General features: G+C 41.6%; 1 protein-coding gene across 1 annotated transcript in view; it reads left to right on the forward strand.

Annotated features, from left to right (window-relative positions):
• The window catches only part of USP34 (ubiquitin specific peptidase 34), a 257,649-nt gene that overhangs the window by 50,728 nt on the left and 189,480 nt on the right, over positions 1-17,441 (forward strand). Inside the window, exon 8 of the mRNA XM_029911897.1 lies at positions 12,765-12,826. Within this exon, the coding sequence (XP_029767757.1) occupies positions 12,765-12,826 (62 nt within the window). The remainder of the gene's footprint in view (positions 1-12,764; positions 12,827-17,441) is intronic.

Raw genomic sequence — 17,441 nt, forward strand, 5'->3', positions numbered from 1 at the left:
AGTGTTGTTCTAAGTCAGCTATAAAAATGTTGGCATACTGTGGGGCCTTGCTAGAGGAGGGCAAGACAGTAGCGAGGACATCCCTGCAGGCATCGATAGATGCGGCAGACTCGGCGGCTAGGACCCTAGCCTCGGGCGTGGCTATGCGCCGCATCTCATGGCTGCAGGTGTCTGGTCTTCCACCGGAGCTGCAGCAGACAATTCAAGACCTGCCTTTTGATGGCCAGGGGTTATTCTCGGAGAAAACTGACCCTAGACTTCAGAGTCTGTAGGATAACCGGGCCATCATGTGCTCATTGGGCATGCATACCCTGGTGACGCAACGTAGGCCCTTCTGGCCCCAACCGCAGTGCACCTACCCTAACCCTCGACCGTGACAGGACTTTGCCAGGAGGCGTGGCCGCGGTGGTAGGAGGAGACAATCTGGTCCTGAATCAGGGCCCTCCAAAACCATCGGCGGGCCCCAAGCAAAACTTTTGAAGATGCGCCCGAGGGCGGAGCACCAGTCTCCTTGCAGGATCCTTTCCCGCCTTTCTTCAAACGTCTCTCCTATTTCCTCCCTGCGTGGTCCCGCATAACGTCAGACCGCTGGGTCCTACGCACGGTGGAAACTGGATACCATCTTCAGTTTGTTTTGCCCCCCCCTTCCCACCCTCCCTCCCCATCCCTCTTCAGGGACCCCTCTCACAAGCAACTCCTCTTACAGGAGGTACAGGCGCTCCTGTCTACCGGAGTGGTGGAAGAGGTCCCAAGGGATTTGAGGGGCAGGGGATTTTACTCCCGTTACTTCCTAATCCCCAAGGCAAAGGGGGGACTATGACCCATCCTGGACCTGCACGGACTCAACAAATTCATGGTAAAGTTGAAGTTCCGCATGCTTTCCCTGGGGACTATTATCCCTTCCCTGGATCCTGGAGACTGGTACGCCACCCTCGACATGAAGGACGCGTACTTCCACATAGCAATTTACCCGCCGCACAGGCAGTTCCTCTGCTTTGTGGTCAACCAACAGCATTTCCAATTTACCGTCCTCCCCTTCGGCCTGTCCACAGCGCCAAGGGTCTTTACGAAGTGCATGGCCGTCGTAGCGGCCTCGCTCCACCGGCATCGGATCCAAGTGTTTCCATACCTCGACGACTGGCTCATTTGGGGTCGCTCCGAGCTCCAGCTGCAGTCTCATGTTCGGTTCGTCATGAGATTGTTTGGCCAGCTGGGCCTGCTGCTCAACGCTGAAAAGTCCACTTTGCAGCCAACCCAAAGAATAGACTTCATTGGAGCGATCCTGGACTCGAATCTCGCCAGGGCGTGCCTACCGCAGGCCCGCTTCCAGTCCATGGCGACCATTATTCACGGCCTCCAAAGCTTCCCGACCTCGACAGCACACATGTGCCTCAGTCTACTGGGCCACATGGCGTCGTGCACTTTCATGACCAGACATACCAGACTATGCCTCCATCCGCTTCAGGCCTGGCTCTCGTCAGTGTACCATCTAGGCCGAGACAAGTTGGACACAGTACTCACGGTGCCGACGGAGGTCTTATCCTCTCTGGGTTGGTGGCTAAACCCTAGCTTTGTGTGCGGGGGGATGCCATTCCATGCCTCACAGCCCTCTCTAGTACTGACCATGGACGCATCATCTCTGGGCTGGGGCGCTCACCTTGCGGACCTTCGAACACAGGGCCTTTGGTCCGCACAAGAGAGAACCCTGCACATCAACGTACGGGAACTGAGAGCGGTATGCCTGGTGTGTCAGGTATTCCGCGAACACCTTCAGGGCCGTTGTGTCACAATCTTCACAGACAACACAACGGCACTGTTTTACATCAACAAGCAAGGGGGAGCGCGGTCATCCCCCCTCTGTCAGGAAGCCATTCATCTGTGGGAATTCTGCATAGCCCACTCGATCGACCCGGTGGCGTCATTTCTCCCAGGAGTCCAGAATACCTTGGCAGATCGCCTCAGCAGGTCCTTCCTGGCTCACGAGTGGTCGATTCGTCCAGACATTATCCGTTCTGTTTTCTGGAAGTGGGGGTTTCCCCATGTAGATCTTTTCGCCTCTCGCGAGAACTGGAAGTGCCAGGTGTTCTGTTCTCTCCAGGGACGGTCCCTGGGCTCCTTATCGGACGCCTTCCTGATGCAGTGGAAAGACCATCTGTTCTACGCCTTTCCTCCATTCCCATTAGTTCACAAGGTCCTTCTCAAATTAAGATGAGACAAGGCCCACTTAATCTTGATTGCCCCAAGGGGGCCCAGGCAACATTGGTACACCACACTCCTCGATCTGTCGGTGACCAAACCAATTCCTCTACCATTGTGGCCGGACCTGATCACTCAGGAGCACGGCAGACTTTGTCATCCGGACCTGCAGTCCCTCCATCTCACAGCATGGATGCTGCATGGCTAACGTGTGAGCTGCGTTGCTTCTGTTCAGTGCAGCAAGTACTCTTGGGTAGCAGAAAGCCCTCTACTAGGTCCACTTACCTGGCCAAATGGAAGTGCTTCTCCTCTGGTGTGCCCTGAACAATACTGTCCCTCTGGAGGTGCCAGTATTTACCATCCTAGATTATCTCTGGTCCCTGAAACAGCAAGGCCTGGCTGTCTCATCCATCAGAGTACACCTAGCAGCGATTTCAGCCTTCCACCTGGGCGAAAACGGGTGCTCGGTTTTCTTCAATCCCATGGTCAGCAGGTTCCTCAAGGGTCTGGAACGTCTGTACCCACAAATTTGACATCTAACTCCTACGTGGGACCTCAGTCTGGTTCTATCTAGACTCATGGGTGCCCCCTTCGAGCCGATGGCCACCTGCTCGCTTCTGTACTTTTCTTGGAAGACAGCCTTCCTTGTCTCTATCACCTCGGCGAGACGTGTGTCGGAGCTTCGAGCCCTCACTTTCGACCCACCGTATACGGTGTTCCATAAGGACAGGGTACAGCTGCAACCACACCCCACCTTCCTCCCTAAGGTGGTGTCTGCCTTCCATGTCAACCAAGACATCTTCCTTCCGGGTTTTCTTTCCGAAACCACATGCTTCGCGACGAGAGCAACAGCTGCATTCCCTAGATGTTCGTAGGGCTCTCGCCTTTTACATCGAACGAACAGATCCTTTTAGGAGGACGTCCCAGCTGTTCGTAGCAGTGGCAGACCGGATGAAGGGCCTCCTGGTCTCCACACAGCGAATCTCGTCTTGGATTACATCATACATTCGTGCTTGCTATGACTTGTCTGGTGTACCAACTACGTGCCTCACTGCCCACTCTACTCGGGCTCAAGCTTCGTCCTCCGCCTTTCTGGCTCATGTGCCCATACAGGAGATCTGTAGGGCAGCAACTTGGTCATCCGTACATACCTTCGCTTCCCACTAAGCGATTGTGCAGCAGTCCAGGGGTGATGCTGCATTCAGTTCAGCGGTCCGCCATTCCGCGACTTCTAACTCCGACCCCACCACCTAGGTAAGGCTTGGGAGTCACCTAATTGGAATCGATATGAGCAAGCACTCGAAGAAGAAAAGACGGTTACTCACTTTTGTAACTATTGTTCTTTGAGATGTGTTGCTCATATCCATTCCAAACCAGCCCTCCTTCCCCTCTGTCTGAGTAGCCGGCAAGAAGGAACTGAGGGGATTGGACTAGATGACCTCCTGAGGTCCCTTCCAACCCTGGTATTCTATGATTCTATGAGGGGGCGCTGGGTTGGCAGGGGCATATATCCGGCGCCGTAAGGGCGCCACTCCAGGGGGCGCCTCAGCCGACCCACCGAGTATTGCTAGGGTAAAAATCTTCCGACGATCATGCACGCGGCGCGCGCACAACCTAATTGGAATGGATATGAGCAACACATCTCGAAGAACAGTTACAAAGGTGATTAACCATCTTTTGTCCTGAAATCAGTAATGGTTGTGGGTGAGGACAAAGTCACAAAGTTCAGCCACCAGGTGTGCCGTGGCCTCATCAGTTGTACTGTTCCTGACAGCTTGTAGTCCATCCTCGTGTGGAATATTGGAGTAAAGAACTTCTGCATCCGTGGTGGCCAGGATGGTGTTTTCAGGAAGATCACCAATGCATTGTAGTTTCCTCAGGAAGTCGGTGGTGTCTCGAAGATAGCTAGGAGTGCTGGTAGCGTAGGGTCTGAAGAGAGACTCCAAATAGCCAGATAATCCTGCTGTAAGAGTGCCAATGCCTGAGATGATGGGGGTGTCCAGGATTTCCAGGTTTATGGATTTTGGGTAGCAGATAGAATACCCCTGATCAGGGCTTTAGGGGTGTGTCTGTGTAGATTTGTTCCTGTGCTATAGCAGGGAGTTTCTTGAGCAGACGGTGTAGTTTCTTTTGGTACTCCTCAGTGGGATTGGAGGATAGTGGCCTGTAGAATGTGGTGTTAGAGAGTTGTCTGGCAGCCTCCTGTTCATAATCCGACTAGTTCATTATGATCACAGCACCTCCTTTGTCAGCCCCTTTGATTATAATGTCAGAGTTGTTTCTGAGGCTGTGGGTGGAGTTGCGTTCTGTACGGCTGAGGTTATGGTGATGCTATTTGTTCACTATTTCAGCCTGTGCACGTCTGCGGAAGCACTCTATGTAGAAGTCCAGTCTGTCATTTCGACCATCAGGAGGAGTCCATGCAGAATTCTTCTTCTTGTAGTGTTGGTAGGAGGGTTCCTGTGGGTCAGTGCACTGTTCAGTGGTGTGTTGAAAATATTCCTTGAGTCGGAGACGGCGAAAGTAGGCTTCCAGATCACCGCAGAACTGTATCATGTTCGTGGGGGTGGTGGGGCAGAAAGAGAGTCCCCGAGATAGGACAGACTTTTTCACCAGGCTAAGTGTGTGGTTGGATAGATTAACAATATTGTTGGGTGAGTTAAGGGTACCATTGTTGTAGTCCCCTGTGGCATGTAAGAGTTTAGTGTCCTTTTTCCTCTGTAGAGAAGTAAAGTGTGCATTGTAAATGGCTTATCTTATTTTTGTAAAGTCCAGCCACGTGGAAGTTTGTGTGGAAGGTTGGTTTTATATGAGAGTCTCCGGTTTTGAGAGCCCATTGTTGATCTTCTCCTGTCTGCTGTACAGGATGCTGATCAGGTGGTTCCTCAGTTTCTTTGAGAGTGTGTGGCACAATCTCTCATTATAGTCAGTGTAGTATGTCGATTGCAATGGATTTTTTACCTTCAGTCTATTTGGTATGATGTATCATGTGCCAGCAATGCCCCTCTGCCATGTACATTGGCCAACGGTCTTGATGTAAAAGAATAAATGGACACAAATCAGATATCAGGAATGGTAACATACAAAAGCCAATAGGAGAATACTTGAATCTCCCCTGACATTCTCCTGGTAACTGTTCTGGCCAAGGTAGTGTCTTCCTTGCAATGATGGACAAATCCTCATCAGGTATGTGTGGGTGTCCCCTTTTCCCCTTCCTGTCCAGACAGGACCATTATTATGGATGCATCCCTAATAGGTTGGGGAGCCACATGAACAGCCATGCAGCACAAGGAACCTGGACATCTTGAGAGTCCAGGATGCACAACAATATCCTGCAGTTGGCAAGCAGTCCAGAAGGCATGCGAGTCCTTTCTTCCATTCATTCATGCTCACCATGTCCTTTTAATGTCAGACAACATTACAACTGTCTTCTACATCAACAAGCAGTGAAGAGTGAGATCCATCTCCCTGTGTGCAGAAGCAGTCAGCTTCTGCAACTGGTGTATAACCAATCAAATCACCCTATCGGCAGCCTATCTTCCAGTGAAGCAAAATGTGCTTGCAGACTCCCTCGACAGATATTTCAGTCAACCACAAGTGGGAGGTCCATGAGTTGGTATTGTGCAATATTTTCACTCTATAGGGAACCCCAACCAGAGATCTGTTCGCCTCTTAAACAGGAAATGTACCACCCTAAGGTGACACTCTGCTTCTTCCTTGGTCAGATCAGTTCAACTATGCCTTCTGTCCACTACTGCTCCTGCCACGAATTTGGGGTGACCAGATGTCCTGATTTTATAGGGACAGTCCTGATTTTGGGGTCTTTTTCTTATATAGGTACCTATTACTCCCCACCTCCTGTCCCGATTTTTTCACACTTGCTATCTGGTCATCCTACACGAGTTCTACGCAAAATCCGGCAGCACAGAGCCTGGGTCATCCTGATCACCTCCTGCTGTTCCAGACAGTTTTGGTTTCCTAATCTCCTATGCATGTCATCCCAACCACCAATCATTCTCCCAATGTTTTCCAAGCACCCTGATCTGTGTCCATTCCACCTCAGGGCTTGGTATTTGCATGGGCATTGTCCTTAGATCGTTCATGCAACACAGATGTGTGAAATGTCCTTTCTAATAGTAGAAAGGACTCTACAAGAAGATGTTTCCTAGGTAAATAGAAGTGCTTTTCTTCTGGGGCACATCAAAGAGGCATCTCCCAGAAACTGCAGATATTCCTCTCATCTTGGACTATATGCTCTCTTAGAAGACATCAGGCTTGTCCTCAGCTCTTGGCAAGTCCACTTGATGACAATCAGTGCGTACCATCCACCTTGGGTTATTTGGTCTCCGCATATCCACTGACCAGTGGATTTTGGAAAGGCCTAATCAGAACCTTTCCACCTATTCAGAAGCCTCCTCTCTGGTTGGACTTCAGCCTTGAACCTTTAGCTTCTTGCTCCAGGTTTCTCGTTCCCATGAAGATCACTTTCCTTGTAGCCATCACCTCAGCTAGAAGGGTTGGTGAGTTTGGAGCAATGATGGCAGATTTTCCTTATGCTATTGTCGATGAGGAGAAGGTTTCCTTGTGTCTACAACCCAAATTCACTCCTAAAGTAGTTTCAGAATTTCACCTTAACCAATTCATTCACTTACATTTGTTCTTCCCAAAACTGCACGCATCACAGAGGAACAAAAACTCCACTCCCTCGATGTTCGGCGGGCCTTGGCCTTTTACCTGCAAAGAAGAAAACCTATAGCCAAAAGAATCAGGGGGCATGCTATCTCCACCGAGAGAATCTCCAAATAGATCTCTGGCTGCATTCTACTGTATCACCTTTTGATTCCCCCACTCCACACCCCTGTGCGCTCATGGGATAAGAGCTCATTCCACCTGAGCACAAGCAACAACTATGGCATCACTTCAGGAGGTACCCTTCCTGGACATCTGTAAAGTGGCCATGTGGGGTTCCGTTCACACATTTGTGAGATACTTTAGCCTGGTGCCAGGACTTCTCTGCTTATGCCTCCTTTAGGATGGCAGTCCTCCATGCAGCTCTACTGGCTGCACCCTTACACTCTCCTCTTACTTAAGTACTGCTTGTCAGTCACCCACAGTGGAATACAACAGGGCCATCTCTCAAAGAAGAAGGGGAGGTTACTGACCTGTATCTGGAGATTCTTCAAGATGTGTGGTCCCTATCTGTATTCCACTACCTGCCCTCCTTCCACTCTGCTTTGATCTTATCTGATTTGCAGTAGAGAAGGAACTGGAGAGGTGATTTATCCGCCCTGCCCTTTATTCCCTAATATGGAGGCATGTGGTGAACCAGGGTGCATGCGCGGACCAACACACAGTACTTTCAAATTCTCCGGCTCAATGCTCATGGTACGCATGCGTTTAATACAGATAGGGACCACACATCTCAAAGAACCCTCCTGTGAAAGGTCAGTAATCTCCCCTTCCACTTAGGACCTGTGTATCTTTTTCTGACTAGGGTTTGGTCCTGTCGACACTGTTTTTGGTTATATCACATTAGAATTCTGTTCACAACTGAGTTTAAAGCTAATACTAGACAACTGAGTTTAAATCTAATTCTAGGTCTAATTTAATTATACATCCATGTTTTTGTGTAATATAATTAATATATAGAAATATTTGAAATAATATTAAAAGTAGTGGGTTTGAGCTTACCAGTGAATAGTTCACATACAATTATTAGTTTTCCTTATGCAAGGAATGTGGTTAAACTTACATTAGACGAGATGCACTAATTGTAGCAAAGGAAACTCTGTTTGTTCATACATTGCATAGAATCAGTATTATCCTAATCTTGTTTAAATGGTAACTGAATCTACAGGACTTTGGACACATTGTCAGATCAGTTTTTCATTTAAGTGAATATATGGTTGCTTGTAATATAATTTTATTCATCTAGTTGGATCTTCAAAAGCAAGCTATCCAGAAACATAACTTGTGGATGAAACATCAAAATGACAGCATTTTAATATATTCAGTGTCTGATTTTTAGATTTCTGGTTGTGTTTAATTAGCATTCTGTGAACTCTCAGAGTGTTTCTTTTCAAAGAAAAATTTTCAGAAGATTTAATTTAGGGCTGTCAAGTGATTAAAATTAATCACGATTAATCGCACTGTTTTACAATAATAGAATACCATTTATTTAAATATTTTTGGGTGCTTTCTACATTTTCAAATATATTGATTACAGTTACAACACAGAATACAAAATGTACAGTACTCACTTTATATTTATTTTTTATTACAAATATTTGCACTGTAAAAACAAAAGAAATAGTATTTTTCAATTCACCTCAAACAAGTACTGTAGTGCAATCTCTTTATCATGAAAGTTGAACTTACAAATGTAGAATTATGTACAAAAAATACCTGCATTCAAAAATAAAACAAGGGAAAACTTTAGAGCCTACAAGTCCACGCAGTCCTACTTCTTGTTCAGCAAGTTTTACATTTTCAGGAGATAATGCTGCCCACTTCTTGTTTACAATGTCACCTGAAAGTGAGAACAGGCATTCACATAGCACTGTTGTAGCCGGTATTGCAAGATATTTACATGCTTCAATCACCATTCCAGAGGACATGCGTCCATGCTGATCACGGTACTCGATAACGATCCAAAGCAGTGTGGACCGACACATGTTCATTTCCATCATCTGAGTCAGATGCCACCAGCAAAAGTTGATTTTCTTTTTTGGTGGTTTGGGTTCTGTAGTTTCCACACCAGCATGTTGATCTTATAAGACTTCTGCAAGCATGCTCCATACCTCATCCCTCTCAGATTTTGGAAGGCACTTCAGATTCTTAAACTTTGGGTCAAGTGCTGTAGCTATCTTTAGAAATCTAACATTGGTACCTTCTTTGTGTTTTGTCAAATCTGCAGTGAGTGTTCTTAAAACAAACATCATGTGCTGGGTCATTATTTGAGTCTGCTATAACATGAAATATATGGTAGAATGGATGTAAAACAGAGCAGGAGACATACAATTCTCCACCAAGGAGTTTAGTCACCGATTTAATTAACACATTTTTTTAACAAGCATCATCAGCATGGAAGCATATCCTCTGAACTGGTGGCGGCAGCATGAAGGGGCATATGAATTTAGCATATCTGGCATGTAAATACTTTGCATTGCTGGCTACAAAAGTGCCATGCCAAGGCCTGTTCTCACTTTCAGTTGGCATTGTAAATAAAAGCGGGCAGCATTATCTCCTGTAAATGTAAACAAACTTGTTTGTCTTAGTGATTGGCTGAACAAGAAGTTGGACTGAGTGGACTTGTAGGCTCTAAAGTTTTACATTGGTTTGTTTTTGAGTGTAGTTATGTAACAAAAAAAATAAAATCTACATTTGTAAGTTGCACTTTTGCGATAAAGAGATCATACTACAGTATTTGTATGGGGTGAAATGAAAAATACTATTTCTTTTGTTTATCTTTTTTAAAGTGCAAATATTTGTAATAAAAATAATAATATAAAGTGAGTACTGTACGTTTTGTATTCTGTGTTGTAGTTGAAATCAATATATTTGAAAATGTAGAAAAACATCCAAAAATATTTAATACATTTCAGTTGGTATTCTATTGTTTAACAGTGTGATTAAAACTGTGATTAATCACAGTTAATCACGTGAGTTAACTGTGATTAATCGACAGCCCTAATTTAATTTATCATCCGTTAAAGGATGACTCAGGCTTTTGTATTAATCTTATAATGGTATATACTGTATACACAGTCGTAAGTGTATACTTTTATGTCTGTGTGTTACCTTAAAATACATCTGTCAGATGTTAGTTTGAGGATAAATTTGATTTCATACAGAAATGATAAATTTCAAATTGGATGGAAGAATAAAAGTCTTACTTCAACTTAAAACAATACAATCAGGTTCTCTTAGAGCCCCGTCCCCCAACGCCAACAATCCCCCCATCCTCCATAGTTCATGAGCTACAATAATAAGTCTTCATAGTTGCTTGAGATGTAATCTCTAAGCAATTTACTTACACCTTTGTATGCCATTATCCTCTTTCTTTGCTTTTAATTATGCACATATGTATTTTCCTTTGTGTGTCCTTACCAAAAATGGATTTCAGAATAAAAATGTCCGAGCTTACATGTTTTGGGGGTGTGTGTGGATGTGGATGTGTATATGTATGTGTGGATGTGCGTGTATATATATATAATATTGGTGTTAGTATAAAATTGTTTGAACCTTTAAGGATTTATAACTTGTTTGATACTGGGAATTGCAAAAGAGATATCATTACGAAAGAATGCTGTGTGTGTGTATGTGTGTGTGTATATATATATAAATACTTCCTGTTTTTATCAAAGCAGAATTATACAGTATTTTTAGTTTAAGGCAAATGGTTGGACCTTCACTTGTAAAAATGAATTTTGTTTATATTTTGATAACTTATTAAACCTCTGAAACCTTTTTTTATCAAAAAAAAAAATTACTGTTTGGAAGTTTTAAGAAGTACGAAGATATAAAGCTTGCTCATGTTTTTGAAATTACCTTGTCTACTGTATTAAGAAAACAAATTCCTAATAGATCCCTATAAACTATATACCATCTTTTGATATACTGTTTGCAAGAATCCCCCCTCCCCCGTTTTTGCCCCTTTGTTTGGTTTTATATTGATATCTAGGATTTTTAGTAAGATTTGTGTTGAAATTATGGTAAGAGTGATAGATCTGAGACAGTATCTTTCAATATCTGATACAGTTTGCTCAAGATTCCATTGTGCCAGAAACTTACATTTTGGGGAAGTCATACTGTAATTCATATAAGTCTGACTTTCATAAGTTCAAAATTGTTGTGTCCCTAATTCTCCTTGAAAACTAGAGTATAAGTTAATATTTGACCACATTTTGTTTAAAAAAAAGTTATTACAAGTTTCATTGCAAATTGACTCTGTGTTAATGACTGGTTTGAAAACTTAACAAGTCTGGAAAACGGGTGATGCAGATATCTGGATATAAATCATTGTGTGCTGCAGGAATTATTATCACTAGAACTTGGTAACTAGAAGACTAAAAAGATTTTTGCAGATTGCACTCTCCACAGTATATTGCTATCTATGTCAGATTAGATACTGGAGAAACATGGCAATTTCATCTCTTTTGGGATCATGCCTCCGTTAAGGGGCCTACATGAATTAATTATTTATAAACACTAAGGAAATTCACACATTCAGAATATTTAATACACAGGGTAGTACATTTATTTAGCCTACCAAAAAAACCACATAGCTAGTAGATAGCTAGGATTTAGAAGTTTGATAATTTTATGAAATTTTGAGCTAAAGTTTAAACACCAACCTTAATTCTGCCCTCTCTCCCTCTCCTCCCTCACTCTACATATAACTTCCTGAAATGGGTTTGCCCCTCCCACACCATCCTGTACTATTTTTTTTTTTGTGTGCTAAATCACATAATCTCACCCATTCTGGCTTTTATCAGTTGAATTCATTTTAACTGACCATATCAAGAGGATGAAGTAGTGGGCAGAGATATGAGGGGATTCTCTTGACAATATTTGGAGTGTGAATTGGAGCTCTGAGGAGAAAGATTCAAGCTCATGTAGTAAATAGGCAAGATCTCTCTGCCTTATAAATGGACCATAGTAATGGTCAGTGTTATAACAATTAAAAAAAACCAAACCCAATTCCTCATTTAAATTTTGAACTCGATCTATTAACAAAGTCTTAGGTAATGTAAACAAAATTTCAATTCTAACTATACAATCAAAGTTTTTTGCTGTGGAAATTGTGCTATCTGTTTTATTGTTGGAGATGTCATTTATATAAAGTTGGACTGGTGGACATAAAATTTCTTAACTGAAGTTAGCTTTTTTTTTCTTTTTCATTCTGTGAAGCCATGGATCCATCGATTCAAAGCTTCCTCAAGCCTTCATTATATTTTTTCAGTTTCATTTCCCTGACTCGGTTCTTTTTTTTGACTCTTATAAAACTACTAATAAATCACTTCTGAGAAGCTATAGTAGGCAGGGTAGGATAACTTGATGGCTTCCCCTAAAATGCCCATCTGTATCATTTTAATTTCATTTTCAATAAAAACTGATTTGCAAAATTACTGGTAGAAGCCTGGCTTTGAGTTCTAGAATGGGTGAAGATTACATATGTCAAAAGATTGGTTTAGTGAAAATAAGTGTTCCAAAAGCCATTTTCTGATTAAATAAATAAACTTACCCTATCCCTATTACTTACCGAGAAGAATAACATAATAATTAGTATGTTGATTTAATCAGAAACATTTCTAATTCTGGATTAGCAAGTTTTGAAAAAGCATTTAGTATTAGAATACTTTATGAAAATTATGGTAATGAGACAAATAGTTCTGTACATACCTATGTTTAATATATTTTTTGGGATTAAATAAACTAATTATCCAAAACGTTAGCTTTACTATTTATTTCTTGTCACTGCTAACATTTTTATACATAAGAAAAATTACCACACAAAATATTGTTAAAGTTAAATTTTAATTTCTTCTTCCTTTTTCTAACTCTAGAATCAACTTCACACCTTTAATGATGTGTGTAATAATGAATCATTGGTTTCAGACACAGAAACGTAAGTAGGAACATTATTTTGAGTACTTATGTTTAAACACTCTAGATAACTGTAAGACTTCTCATATACAATTTTTTACATTTTAGAGTGTGCGCAGTACGAACATTCTGAGATGCTTCTTAGAAATATCCTTGTCAGAGGCTCCATGCAAATTACCTTTTAAATAGAAATTTTAAAAATATTTTTTATATATTTCATATGTTTTCTCCTGGCTCTTTTAGAAGATAGTTTTCAAGGCAGCTTGTGAGGCTGTACAGGAAAAATACAAATATTGAAGTAATAAAATTATTAATGTTTAGCAGCATAGCAGCCATTTGTCTTCGAAATGCTGTGCAAACATGAATTAATTAATCACACCACTCCTATAAGATTAGGTAAGTATTATTATCCACATTCTACAGATGTGATAACTGAGATACAGAAATAATATGACTTGCCCAATAACCAGGATTACAATTCAGGAGTTTCTGGCTATTGCTCCTACACTTAGTCCTCTACTAGACCATGCTGCCACAGCTGTTTGTTTTTCTTGGAAGTTCTTGTTTGTATATTTCAGATATATTAAGACACAAAATTGTGTATAATTAGACTTTTTTTTTCAACCAGCACCCAGGAAGAGAAGCAAAGTTCACAATGTTTCATGTATGGAATTACTTTCTAATGATTAAATATATATGCTTTATATGCAAATGTAATATGATCTTTGTATCTCTTTGAAACGTTAATGGTTTGTATAGTACGTGGTCAAAATCGCATCTTTGGACATGTGGAGTTAAAATTAGAAACTGGATTCTCCTTAAAATATTTTGCATATTTAAAATCAATAGGTTAACATTAGATGTTAGCAATGAGAAGAGATATTGAAGCTTTAAATGTTACTTTATAGCTATATGGATTGGGTGAATAAACCCACATCTAACTGTGAATTTTACAATTAAATTCCGTAAAACATTTACATTTTACTTGAGCCACGCTCTTTAAAAATATATATATATTCTTCCTTTTTGATGTTTATGTATTTTAAGAATGAGGTAAATTCAGCATCTCTTCCCCACTAACAGTAAAATCCATTATAATAGCAACACTAACTTGATTTCAGTATGGATATACAGAGTTTATTTGATATTATGTATTATTGTTGTTTCTGTTACAGTAATACCTACTTACTCTGTTGATGTTGCTGAGGCTTAACACATTACGTTGTATGTCCCACATAAATAGTAACTTTAATGCTTCAAAATCTTTCCTACCAATAGATTGGTGACTATTCACCTTCCACTCCTCAAATGGAGCATTTTCCCTACCACATTATAAACGTGTTAAATTTTGGATTTTAAGTTATTTTATCACATCTCTGGTTGAAACCACTGTAGTTAATTTAAAAAAAGAAAAAGAATAAATAATAGTTGTTTTGCTATGCTTTTTGCCCCTCACCTCTGCACAAAATCAAATACCTGAGTACTTAAAAAAAAAATACAGTTTTGAGATGTAACAATGACCTTTTTGGGTCTAATGCTTACACCATGCTTAGTGTAAACAAAAACTCTGGTTGAAATCCTGATTCCATTGAACTCAGTGAAAATTTTGACATTGATTTCAGAGGGGCCAGGATTGTGCTCCATATGAATGTCCCCAAATGTTCTACCAACCCGCTCCATTCTTGATCTGAAGAAACTTTGTTATTCCAATCCTGAGCCTTCGTTGAGCAGAGGACTACCAACTTTATATCAAACTGTGTGTTGGTTTTCTGAAGCAGACAAATGTCCACGGTAATCTAATGTCTAAGTAATCACTTTTGGCTAAATTTTTCCCCCCATGTCTTTGGACATAGAGTTAATAGGTGAAAATGGGTATGAGTCCATTCTGCTGCCTCACCATCTTCCCTCTGTTAATTTTAAAACAATTTTTATTTTAGTATGTCGGAGAAAATAAAGTGTAAGAGTCATGCTTTTAAAGTAGGGCCATTGCATATCTGCATAATGTATTAATGTAATTTGGGTAGAAATCCATTGGATTGACTGCATTCTTTTGAAGAGTTACATTGAACCAAATTTCTGTAGTTGTACTCACACACTGGTCCAATGGGTGTTCACTTTTCTGTTCCTCAGGAATGATGTTTGTATTTCAAAAAGCTCGATGGTGTGTACAGGCAGAGTGAGTGTTATAAGAACATGGCCGTATTTAGTGCTTGTGCACAATACAAAGATTTTGAGACAGAATTTCACTACTTTAGGCTGTTTTACTGGTCTGGTATGTCTGCAACTCTCTATTCCCCACTCTTGTTCCTGGCAGGCTGAGAGCAGATGAGAGCTCATATGGCTGGCCTCAATTCTGCCCATTTCCTCATCCTCTCTGCTTAGTCCTGTAAGGCCCAAGACCCACCTAGTATCACACACTGGTGTCATCTGCTGGAACACACCATGAATGACACACAATGTATTAAAAATAAAACTTTAATTTTAAAAAGTTAGCAAGAAACCATTTAATAATAAACATAACAAAAAAACTAGCTGTCCAGTTTTCTGTCAAATGAAAAGAATAGAGGAAAAGATCATTAGACTTTTACAGCAGTTAACTCTTCTACTATGTTTAACCTATTCTTGCTCTAGAAGAATCAGGGAGAAGTATTGTACTTGCCCTTCAAAGGGGCTGATATATTCAGCAAGATGATCTATATTATCTTAAGGCTGAAGGAAATAAGAGCAGTATCTTTTGCTCTGCCCCCTCCCCCCTTCCTTTTGAAAAAAAATTCCTTTATTCAAGTATCAGACTATTCTCAGCAGCAGTCAGGGGGCCAGTTTTGGGTATTACTCTGTTGGCAAAGGCATTTTATAGCAGATTGTCATTTTAAAGGACTGCAGCTCAATCAAAAGACCTCTTATTCTGTATCTCTGATAAGAACATAAGAACGGCCATACTGGGTCAGACCAGTGGTCCATCTAGCCCAGTATCCTGTCTTCTGATAGTGGCCAGTGCCAGGTGCCTTAGAGGGATGAACAGAACATGGCAGTTTTGAGTGGTCCAGTCCCGTCTTCTGATAGTTGGAGTTTTAGGGACACTGGGAGCATGGGGTTGCGTCCCTGACCATCTTGGCTAATAGCCATTGATGAACCTATCCTCCATGAACTTACCTGATCCCAATGGCTACTTCATTCTGTTAGAAGCAGTAGTTTTTATGTATTTTTGATGTGTCACCTGTGGGTCCAAGCCATTTTTAAATTCTGTTCATCTTTGGGACCACTTATCCCATTTTATTTCTTCCAACCAGTCCATCGCAATGGACTACTCCTGGAAATGTAGAAAATGGCTGACCCCTACAGTTCAATGTAGTATTTTACTCTCATCTCTTTTTCCTGTCTCTCTTCAGGAGTTCTTCTAATAAGAAATTGTTGAATGAAGAAGCACTACTCTTATTCAGCTAGAAATAATAAAATGAATGGCAGTGTCTTACAGAGGGAAAAATGTTTATTTCCATTGTTTACTCATTTTAGAGTAAAAAAGGAGGTCTAAGAGCTATTCTGGACCTTTGTAATCTCAACATGTTTACCAGAAGGGGTGACACTTTGCATTGAGTCCCTGGTCATGCTTATTCTTTTCTTGTACTCTTCAGGATGTATTTGGAACTGTCAACCTTTGAGATTTCTGCTTCTGTATCGTGATATGATGGATTCACAGCAAATATCTTTGGTTCCTTTTAAGAGCCAACCGTTAGTAGCTCAGACTTTTTCTATTTGGGATGGCTATAACATCAGGAGTCCTTACCAAGTGTTTGGCAGTGGTAGTTGTCCACTTTCCTCAGCATGGATTGCCCATTTTCCCCTACCCAGACAATCCAAAGGATTTTCTGTTGAGGGTGTGATTTGGCCTTTACATGTCACTTTCTGTCTGTTTCTGTATATAGGACAAAGATTAACTTTCCAGCCCCCAGAGACCTTCTTTATAGACACTACCCTGGCTTCTTTTAGACCATTTTCTAGAGTTACAGAAGGCACTCCTGAAGGCAAGATTTCAGTCATTATGGACATTCAGATCTTTTCTCAGACTCTTGTATCTCTTTGACTCTCTTTTCAGGGTTAAAGGATTGGTGCTGACTTAGCATGCTGTGTTGATCAGCTGTGTACAATGTCAAGTTGCAGTTTTCCTGGGGTCTGTCACAATTTCATTGAGTTAGTGGTCTCTGTCTCACAATGTGCTCATAGAGTTGCCATTAATTTAGCCATTCTTGGCTTTTATGATAGAGACAGATTTAGTAGAGTTAAGGATAAGAAAGCCATCTGGGTCACTGTAGAATACATAGGCTATTGAAGCTGAAAGAGACCAGACTGTATATGAGTATCTTGGAATGCTGGTCCTCAGAACTTTGCCATCAATCAGTGGGAAAATGATCAAAGTTTCCATGGATGATGATAACACTGAAAGTGCCATTTAAACTAGCAAAGGGAAGCTTTCTCTTTTGTCCTCTGGACACTGTCATTGTGTGGGAATGGTGTATCCAGAAAGATATTTCCTTTTGCTTGTCACTTGGCAGGCAGTCAAGGAGAATTTAATTGAGTGGGCTCCCCAGGTGTGGTAAACTGATTTGATGGCAATGTCACAAGAGCCCCTCTTTTGTTCT

This window comes from Terrapene carolina, unplaced genomic scaffold, assembly GCF_002925995.2.
Source record: "Terrapene carolina triunguis isolate 2854851 unplaced genomic scaffold, T_m_triunguis-2.0 Scaffold132, whole genome shotgun sequence".
NCBI lineage: Eukaryota > Metazoa > Chordata > Testudines > Emydidae > Terrapene > Terrapene triunguis.